A 10,204-nucleotide genomic window follows, 5' to 3' on the forward strand; every position below is an offset into this window, starting at 1 on the left:
CGATTTTCGGCACGTGACCGACCGGACCCGTGCACGAGCGACATCTAGTGCACTAAGTCAGTAGTGCTGAATGCCTGAGTGTGGATATTTCAATTCATGACTAGCTTAGCACCCCTGCACAGGAGGCTACCGCAAAGGAAAGCTACGCCGATGTACATGCAACAGTGGCGAAATCATCGTACAAATGCCGACAGCCTATAGCTACTTTCACTCAATCTCACCCTCTCTCTCTCATTGTAATTACTGAGAATGAATGAATGAATGAATGAATGAATGAATGAATGAATGAATGAATGAATGAATGCTTAGAAGACTTTATTCTACGTTTGTTGTGCTCTTTCAAGCCAAGTACAGGCCATTAAAAAAGCAGGAGATACAGCAATATCTTACTAAAACTATAAAGACTAAGGTGAATTACCACGCAAAATTAGAACAATGACAATGATCTAACTTCATTGCATATTCCTGCCTAATCATGAAGTAACGTTATATAGTAAATAACGTTATATTATGTTATGAAGCTAACAAGAAGAAGAAAATAAAATCAAGAAAACAAGTTCTAAACAACTATATTTAAAATTTTCATGCCTCACGTCTTAAAACAAGTGTAACTTAAGTCACAAGTACATTGTATATGTGTTGATATGATGAGCATGTAACGTTACATCTCATGTCCGAGCAAAAACAATATAGACACAACTGATAAAATCTGAACATCGTGGCCCCAGTATACAAGTATATAATTAATGTGATCGAAGAAGGCAAAATACTAGTAGGTCACATCCATTTAAAGCAGTGCACGCACTAAGTTTAAGAAAGTTCTTGTATCGTCCATTCAAGATGATATGTAATGCAACCATTAAACGCATTCATCAGCCCCAATTCACCCTAAGTTGGAAAAAAACGCCATGGTCATTTTTTACCGACGATATGCACTGCCATCACGTCCCATATATCTGTCGTAGTTATCACAGCACATCAGCCATATTTCCGACCTACGGTATAACAGAAAAAGCTGTCTACATGGTGTCCAAAAACACCTATTTCTATGTCACAAAATAACTCCGTTTATTTAAGTCTATCGGTGTGCTCATTGCCTTAACGTATATATCTAACAGTACAATCTTGATGCTACAAAACACACTTATATTTATTTATTCACTTATTTATTTATTTATTAATTTATCAATTAATTCATTTATCTCTGTTTTCTTTAGTCAGGGTAGACCAGCTCAGTGGCTGACTATGCACTGCTTTACAGTGGTGCTCTGCACATGCACGAATGTACATTTACGGGTACAAGGTGTCTCCGAGCTCGAGACAGAACTGCCAATATTCCCGCGCGAAGGTCTCCACCTCCTCGGGGCTGGTCCAGTCTGGCAGCGGCGGGATGACCGTGACCTCCTGCCGGCCGGGGATGACGCTGCTGAAACGTCCGCTGGGGTCCGGGCGAGAGTACTCACACACCTCGGTCAGGCGCACCTGGTATGAGAAGAACAATAAGTTAGGGTTTGGCTTCTTTGGTTTGGTTTGGTTTGGTTTAAGTTAGTTTGAGCAACACGGGAAGCCGCTAGGAGGCCCCAAATCGACCTTGACCTTCGTCTTCCCAAGGCCCATCCACATTTTACGTATCATCGCAATCATTTGGGGGGGGGGTATACTTGCAAAAGTATGGGGATCATACAGAAACAGGTAGACACAGACGCACCAAAAGCAATGACAACTTTAAGAAGGTAATAATCAGGAAGACCGATGCAATTGTCGTTGCGTGTTTGAGCAACATAAAGATTCATGATCCAATCTGTCACGCGACGCTTGAAGTTTCATGCCTCGCCCTTACCTCCACATCCGTCCTGAAGCGGCTGTGCTGGACGTCATCAGCTGCTCGGAACCGTCGGATGAGCTTTCTCCGGGCAAAGTTGACCTTCCCTCTGTAGTCATGGTGGATCCGCAGGTCTGGTTCTCCGTGGAGATCTCGAAGGCCGTAGCTGAACAAGACGAGAGCGGCAAAACACATCGGATTACTTCCTCGGATGCCCTAGTTTTAATAGATCGTCGGTGCAAAAAGCCGACTTAAAAACCGTAGTACTTAACTGTAATACAACCAAATTTGCAACACTCATGCAAACTGGGCTAAATATGTTTCATGAAAAGTCGAGAGAAATACCTGTGCCCTTGCTCCAACACTTTGTTGTCGGGGTCCAATAATTTCCTGTACTCCTCGCTCTTCTCCAGTTCGTCTCCCTTCAGAATGCGGCATGACTGAAGTTTGAAGCGGATGTCGGTCCCGAACGGATAGGCGTCGCTTTTGGGACGTCGCTTTAGGTCCAACACCATCCACTTATCGCCGGGCGGGCGAAACTCGCGGAACTTCAAATCCTTGTCGAGGATGATAGTGTTCTCCACACCCCGGGGCTCAAACCTGCAGGTCACGTTGTAAATCTCTATGCTTGTGGACTCCTCAAAGTTGAAGGTTTCCATGAACTTCTGCAAGACGTCAGTCGTGGCCGCCGACGGGATAAAAGAATGATGCATATAGGGATCAGTGTTCTTTCGCATACCCCGTTTTCCTCGACCACGGCCTCGACCGTAGGAATTAGCTTTGTCACCACTGTCACCATCTTTAATCCGCTGACCTTTTTTCATGTCATAGTCAAACTCTTCAACAGTCATTATTGTCGACAAGTGTGACGTGTTGTACATGTACACATTGCCGTAACGCGCGATCGCCCTCAGGTGGCCGTGCATTGTTTCGTCATGTTCGTCACGTACACACTTCCCTTGCTGCTGCAAGGCTTCAAGGAATGTATCGAAGTCAGCGCCGCCCTCCCCTGTACTGTACAGTGCCTCTGCTGTCAGGCCAGGTGAGACTAATGTCTTGTTGTCATGATCGGGATTGTTGGGCCCGTCATAAGGCCGGAGCTTAAGCTTGTCGTACGGCGACGTAAAACCTTCTAACACCATGACACGGCCTCCTTTGACGAATGGCTGCAGGTGAACAGGCGCCCGGCCAGTCGCAGGTGTTGAGATAGAAAGAGCCTGAAGTCCGGCGGTGAGGCCTTCTTCGCCTTCCAATCCTGCATCTTGTCCTGCCGCCATGTCTGCTGTAAACAACATTCACTTTTTTTGATTTAGGTGCCATTCAAATAAAAACAAATATCACCAATTAATCCTGGCCAAATTATTGAAAAGAACTCTCCACGGCGCAGGGCGTTTGGCGCCAGCTATTTACACACAGCATTACTTCCCGTCAGCGTTGCTATGGGCCGCCCACTAAAACAGCTAATGAAAGCTCAAAACACATTGAAACCGTTTACCTCCGTCCATTTGGCTGATCTACAAATTAAAGTTTAGCAGCTGAAAAGCTGGGAAGCTTCTGATCGACGACACACTGATTTCTGCAAGCTAGAAATCACATCACATTCTCACCTGTTTCAATGTTGTTGTTCTGTTCAGTCCCGTGATCACAGTGTCATTGCTGACGTCACGCGATCGTTTGTGAACTTGAGCTCTGCTGACAAAGATCGGCACGCCTTTTCCTCACGTAACCGCCCCGCGTTTTACCCGGAGTTCTTCACGATTTCTGCCAGGAATACTGGAACTGAGACGGAACTTCTGAAATCTGAATAGACCGAAACCAGGATAGTTTCGGTCCCTCCCATATGTTGTCGAAACCACAGGTTAATCCCAATGAGTCATCGCGGGAGTTTCCGTCTGGTCACGGATACGGGATCGTGTTCAAATTCATTATAGCAATCTCACCGAAATTCGCACTGACATCAGCCTTCGAAATTGCAGCGCTTCCATTATATATAAACTCATTCATTTGCCCAAATGCAATTGAATTTAGAAAATAATTTTTATTCCCATTATTACAAAATTTTTTATATTTATTCAAATGTTGTTTTATAGAAATCACAGCACATCAGACATATTCCCAACGTATATAACACATTAGGATTTTTACATGAGACCCAAAAACATCATCTGTTTCCGCTAATGTACTTTCTATGTCACACAATAATCAGCTGTTTGTTATTTACAACATTCGGCAACTAAGTCAATCGACGTTCACATTTGAAAGTGTGGTACTTGGTTAAACGTGTCTTAATGTAAAATCTCGATTTATTCATATATTAGCACATGTACAGAAAATTTTCTGTTTTTCTTTAGTCACAGTAGACCAGTTCAGTGACTATGCACTGCTTTACACTGGCGCCCCAAACGTACACGAATGTACATTTACGGATACAAGGTGTCTCCGAGCTCGAGACAGAACTGCCAATATTCCCGCGCGAAGGTCTCCACCTCCTCGGGGCTGGTCCAGTCAGGCAGCGGCGGGATGACCGTGACCTCCTGCCGGCCGGGGATGACGCTGCTGAAACGTCCGCTGGGGTCCGGGCGAGAGTACTCACACACCTCGGTCAGGCGCACCTGGTATGAGAAGAACAAGAAAATATAGTTTGGTCTGGCTTGCAGCAAAGATACAAGGGAAGCCAATAAGAGTCCCAAAATTGACCTTCTTCCCAAGACCTACCTAAATACGAGTACCAAATCATCACGATCCATCCATAGATTCTTGAGTTATGCTCGGCAAAAGCACTATGCGACAACATGCACTGAAACGCACAGGCATAGCTAGCTACGTGATGAGATTTATTGCATGTCTCTTGGTGTTTCTTTCATGCCTCGCCCTTACCTCTACATCCGTCCTGAAGCGGCTGTGCTGGACGTCATCAGCTGCCCGGAACCTACGGATGAGCTTTCTCCGGGCAAAGTGGACCTTGCCTCTGTAGTCAGGGTGGATCTGGAGGCTTGGTTCTCCGTGGAGATCTCGAAGACCGTAGCTAAATAACGAGAGAGACAAAGCATATTGGATTACCTCTTCGGATGGCCTACTATTTCAATAGATATTCAATGCATAAAGGGCGACTCAAAAACCTTACAGCAAAATTTGCAGCACTCATTCAAACTGGGCTAAATATGTTTTATAAAAAGATCAGATAAAATACCCGTGCCCTTGCTCCAAGACTTTGTGGTTGGGGTCCAAGAATTTCCTGTACTCCTCGCTCTTCTCGAGTTCGTCTCCCCTCAGAATGCGACGTGATTGAATTTTGAAGCGGATGTCGGTCCCGAAAGGATGGATGCTGCTTCTGGGGCGCCGCTTGAGGTCCAACGCCATCCACTTCACATCGGACAGCCGGTACTCGAGGAACTTCAGATCCTTGTCAAGGATGAAAGTGTTTTCCACGCGCCGCTCAAACCTGCAGGACACGTTGTATTTCTCTGTGCGCGTGAACTCCTCAAAGTTGAACGTTTCCATGAATTTCTGCAGGACGTCCTTCGTGGCCGCGGACGGGATAAACGAATGACGCATAAAGGGGTTGGTGACCCTGCCCATCCCCCGTCCTCGCCCCCTCCCTCGGCCACGACCCCGACCTCTCATGCCGTCGGCATTGGCGCCACTGAGGAAGTCATCAGCAGTCCGGTGGCCCTTGTTCAGGTCACGGTCAAACTCTTCAACGGTCATCGTTGGCGGCACGTGTGACGTGTTGTACATGTACACATTGCCGTACCGCGCGATCGCCCTCAGTTCGCCGTGCATTGATTCGTCGTGATCGTCACTTACACGCTTACCCTGTCGCCGCACGGTTTTCAGGAACAAATCAAAATCGGCGCCGTTCTCTCCTGTACTGCCTGGTAACAGGTAAGGCGAGGCCAATGTTTTCTTGTCATGGTCAGGATTTCTTTCCCCGTTATAAGACTGGATCCTGATCTTGCCACTTGGCGACGCATAGCCTTCAAACAACACGGTATGCCCTCCTTCGACGTACGAATGTTGTAGAGAAAAGGTAGGAACAACATGTTTGGATTTCATTTCCATCTGTTCGACTTCCTCCTCAACTCGCCTGAGAGCCTCCTGATCGCCCCACGCCTCCAGGATGAGGCCCACTGTGTCCCGGAACATGCGGCGCCTGATGGCGACCTGCGCTCCCGTCTTGTCCGAAAGGCGAATCGCATTGAACTCTTCCGCGTGCATGACAGAACCGAAACTTTCTCGAGACAGGTTCAGGACCAGGTGTCCCGGCGTCGTCATCTGCCTACCGAGGAGGCCGAGCACTCCGGCGGACTGTGCCACGTCATGGTAGGCGTGAAGCATGTTGTCTCGCAGCTTCTTCTTTTTAGCCTGGGAGATGTGCTCAAGCAACGGTCGGGATACACTCGTCGACGGGTCTGATAGCTTCAGCAACTCCTCCTTGGAGATGGAGCTGAAGTGTTCAAAGAACTTCAGCAGCAAAACTCCATCAACCGTGGAGTGGTCACCTGCTGGTGGCGTTGAGGGACTGCCTCTGATGATCGCCTGACTTTCCGCCTGAGTATCCGGATCCAGGACTTTTGGGATGAAGCCGTGCGTTTCCGCGAAGCTCAGAAACAGCAGAATAAGGACCTCCTCCGGGACGATGTCGTCTCTGCTCTTTCCGCAGATGCGAAACTTCCGTGCCCAGTCCATTAAAACATGTATCACCGCCAGTAGGTCCGGGCGCCGTGCTGTGTGGAGGTTGATGTAAGCCGTCCTCCTTAGGTAGAGCAGCGAGGACGTCATGTGGACTGTCGACTTTGTTCTTGGTCCTGTTTTGAACAGAAACGTCAATCCCTCCCCTGCTTTTACGTGAGTGGCCTCCTTCAGCTTAGATTTAATGGCATGGAAAACTGAATTGAGCATTTGCTGGTCGGAGACGTCTTCCTCCTGTGCGCCGTCGTCTTGTGAAATGAAGATTTCAACTGTTGAGTTGTCGTCACAAATCCTCGTCAGGCCGGGACCGATCAGTGTGAGTTTGACGCCATCCACAAAACTTTCAATTTCCGCCTGTATTTTTCGAAAAAGTTCTTCCTGTTTCGTTCGGGCCTCTTGGATTCGTGTGAGTTGAAAATCAGAGTGTCCCTTCACGCTTCTGGAGATGGACACGACGGCCTTGTTCATGTCTTCCTGGTAGACTTCTCCTGGCTCCAGCCCATGAGCGCTCTTCTTCAGACCTCCCAGTACGTCATGCACCACCCAGGGGAAGCTGAGAAGTTTGGGCGATGCTCCGTGGGGTTTGTTGCTGTAGTCGTCAGAATAGGTGACCACGTACCAGGCCGAGGCCTTCTTCAGCTGCTCTTCCCTGCGTCTGTCCGAGGGTAACTCGTCCTCTTCGAACTGTCGGAAGAACTCAGCACGAGTCTTCCTCCAAAGAGTCTTGAACCTCGCCCTGACGTATTCAGTGACTTCGAAACGCTCGTTCCTCAGGAGACCCAGTCGCTGCTTGACCTTGAGAATGCAGCCTGACACTACCTCTCCCTCACTGGCTATGCCGTACAGAGACATGATGGACCTTATCTTTGTGTTGTAGATGTTCAGTTGCGCCTGTGCGTCGTCGGTGTAAGACTGAAACCCCTCGCGGAACAAGTCTTGGTCAACCCTGTCGTCTTCCACGACCGGATCAGGGCTAAAGCGCTGCGCATTATCCAGGGCCTGACACTGGCGAAACAACTTCCCGATGATCTTCTCCGATCGGTATTGTGGCTTGTCTGATTTCATCATGAAGTCGGGGTACTTGTCGGGTCTGAGATCTCCCTTCAGCTCGGGGCACTGGCCAGTCTTCGGGAAGTCAACCGCGTCTGAATGGTGCTGCGCCAGTTCCTTACACTTCTGTGAGAAGATGCCATTAGTCTCCTTGTCTGCATGGACGAGATGGGCGTTCGCGATCAGCCCCAGCTGGTCATTCTTGATGTACTCGGCGAAGAACTCGATCATGTCCGACACGTCGACGGGCCGGCAAAGAACCTTCTTCGGCTGCGCGGTGAAGTCCATGGCTGGGACGTTCTCTCTCGGTAGGATAAGGCCTTCCCTCCACGTCACGAAGTACATGTCGCCGTCCAGGTCGGACCCGGACATCTCGTCGGGGTGGGGGCGGCGTCCACGCGACGGGAAGACGATGCAGTCGACCATGTGGCGGAGCTCCGGTACGTCCACGGCCGTGAACTTCCGCATGTCCCCGGGGTGGAAGCAGGGGTTCTTAGTGACGGTGACCTGACCTTCGTGGACGACTTTCTCTGCCTGTGCCTTGTCTGTGTCCCGAGAGTACTGGAGGAAAACTTGTCCGTACTGCAACCTGTCGGTTTCGTCCATCGTCCCCATCATGATCCGGCCCTCCCCAGCAGGGAGCTGAAATCAGGTGTCACAAAACCGTTAGCTGAGGTTAGGTAAAAGGAATATACTACCCTCGTTCTATGTGCCCTCAAATGTCATATGTTCTAAAAACTATACATTTTGTTGTTGTTTGTTAAATATTATTCGGTTACATCCATAGAATCACATCAATTGTACTATTTATGACGTCCTAATTCTCCCTTACTTGTATCCGGGTACGCCGGAGGAGTTCCCCCATCTGATTCCGGTAGACAGCCAACAACATCGACCGGAAGAACGGCTCCGTCGTCAGCGAGATGCCGCTGTTGTGGAGGGCCTGGAAACTACAAGAGGAGGACAAGATCTGTTTAGTCTCTCTGGTTAGAGAAACGACGTCATCAATTCAGCATTCTCTCTGGACATTCTAAGAAGCCTTCAGCAGTCACCAAAGTAATGGATGACTCGACAAATGTAAGGTTTTACAATGCGTATCTTAAACATCATTCAACTTCTAGTTCAATGTTTCAGACTTATACCGTTACTTGACTGAATCCTTGCTTACTTTATGCCCACCCGGGCGCCAGACAGCGCCTTGACAGCCGCGGCGTCCAGAAGCAGCATCTCCGCCAGCTGGTTGAGCACGCGCTCCTGTAACTTGAAGAACTCCGCGTCGGGCACGCCGAGACCAGACAGCAGCGTGATGGCCTGTCTGTTCAGACTCAGGGCACCTGTAGGACACGGGTGTCATCACTCTTATCATAGGAGTCAGAATGCAGATAATCTTCTCTGACATTTTCTCTATGTGTTGAGAATGTGGGTCATATACATGTTTGAGAATGGGAGTAATTTCCTCACCTGGGGTGGTGACGGACGTCACCTCGAGAGTTTTGTGCTCGGAGTCGAACTTCTTCATGCTGTCCCTAATGTGGATGAGGTCCGTGTCGCCCAGGGTGGGGTCCTGCGCCAGCACGCCCTTACAGCCGCCGTACCGAATTTGGAAGGCAGAAGGGACAGGAGAGACGCCCAGAGCATCCGCGACCTATCGAAATGTCAGCATCTCATATGAACAGATTCCCAAGCCCAAGACCTAGTATGAAATGTGCCCAAGATTGATATTACCCGGGGATATACAACAGCTGAGTTGTGTCTGTCTGAAAGTATTAGAAACATTGTACATGTACAGTGTACTTCCTAAGTTCAACATAGAGCCACGTTTTAACCATATGAAAGAACGCAAACACAACACTACCTTTTCAGCAAGTGGGACGGAGATTTTTCCGATGCCGTCGGAGAACGTGTATTCCCTGGAACTTGACATGACGTCACCGATCAAGGCGACGCTCCGGTCCTCGACGCTAACTTTGACTGCATCCCGAGACGAGGAGAAGAACTGGCCCAGCCGTGAGACGTACGTGGCCACGCAGCGCTCGTGGGACAGGTCCCCCATCCAGCCGCGGATCGCCGCCGCCGTCATCCCGCCCGCAGCCGAGTACATCCAGCACCCGTGCTCCCTCATCTGGCTGTTGGAGGAACCGAGATACTCGAACTGGCGTCCTCCTATCCTGATTCCTCTCTGTAGGACGTCCTTCACCCGTGAAGTCACGCACTTGATGGAGTTGGGGTTCGGAGCTGTTAGCTTGTTGAAGTCTTCGTCTCGAAAAGCGACACGGATGAAGTTGTCGACGCCGTATTCTCGAACCACCCTGTTCTCGACGATGGGCTCGGGTTTGAGGAACAGCATTTGAGTGGGCGTGACCACCACCTTCCTCGCGTAGACGTAGTGGTCGGGGAGGTCGTCCGCGTCGTTTTGGCTCCCCACAGTACGCGCCACATCCAGCTCTGTTAGAAATGCCGCTTCCAAGTCACAGAAGCAGTCCCTGTCGACCCAACCGTCTGCCACCTGGTGGAGAGCGGCAGCTGTGGCGATTGGGTCTTGTCTTACGGCGGCTTCCAAGTTGGAGAAAAACGACGGCAGGACACGGTCCGAGACTTTGTATCCCCTGGACAGCAGGCACTGCAATGCATACGTCACTG

General features: G+C 49.4%; 2 protein-coding genes across 4 annotated transcripts in view; both read right to left on the reverse strand.

The window, feature by feature from the left end:
* Positions 1–1,268: 1,268 nt before the first annotated feature.
* LOC109482590 lies at positions 1,269–3,625 on the reverse strand. 3 transcript variants are annotated; one of them, XM_019785371.1, is made up of 4 exons: positions 3,430–3,625; positions 2,168–3,104; positions 1,841–1,988; positions 1,269–1,482 (listed from the first exon to the last, which is right to left on the reverse strand). In XM_019785371.1, the coding sequence occupies exons 2-4, from the start codon at positions 3,097–3,099 to the stop codon at positions 1,291–1,293; spliced, it is 1,272 nt and encodes a 423-aa protein (XP_019640930.1). In that variant the 5' UTR covers positions 3,100–3,104; positions 3,430–3,625; the 3' UTR covers positions 1,269–1,290. The 3 variants fall into 3 exon arrangements, with proteins under 3 accessions (XP_019640930.1, XP_019640929.1, XP_019640927.1); XM_019785370.1 differs by lacking the exon at positions 3,430–3,625 and adding an exon at positions 3,318–3,421 and having other exon boundaries at positions 2,168–3,101; XM_019785368.1 differs by lacking the exon at positions 3,430–3,625 and adding an exon at positions 3,318–3,403.
* A 591-nt stretch (positions 3,626–4,216) lies between these two features.
* LOC109482591 overlaps positions 4,217–10,204 on the reverse strand; it is an 8,643-nt gene continuing 2,655 nt past the window's right edge. The window contains exons 2-8 of the mRNA XM_019785372.1: positions 9,420–10,070; positions 9,026–9,209; positions 8,733–8,898; positions 8,397–8,514; positions 5,013–8,206; positions 4,700–4,847; positions 4,217–4,434 (exon numbers count right to left, since the gene is read on the reverse strand). Of these exons, the coding sequence (XP_019640931.1) occupies positions 4,243–4,434; positions 4,700–4,847; positions 5,013–8,206; positions 8,397–8,514; positions 8,733–8,898; positions 9,026–9,209; positions 9,420–10,070 (4,653 nt within the window). The 3' untranslated portion in view covers positions 4,217–4,242. The remainder of the gene's footprint in view (positions 4,435–4,699; positions 4,848–5,012; positions 8,207–8,396; positions 8,515–8,732; positions 8,899–9,025; positions 9,210–9,419; positions 10,071–10,204) is intronic.

This window comes from Branchiostoma belcheri, unplaced genomic scaffold (genome assembly GCF_001625305.1).
Source record: "Branchiostoma belcheri isolate BF01 breed outbred unplaced genomic scaffold, Haploidv18h27 scaffold6, whole genome shotgun sequence".
In the NCBI taxonomy this organism is placed as follows: Eukaryota; Metazoa; Chordata; class Leptocardii; order Amphioxiformes; family Branchiostomatidae; genus Branchiostoma; species Branchiostoma belcheri.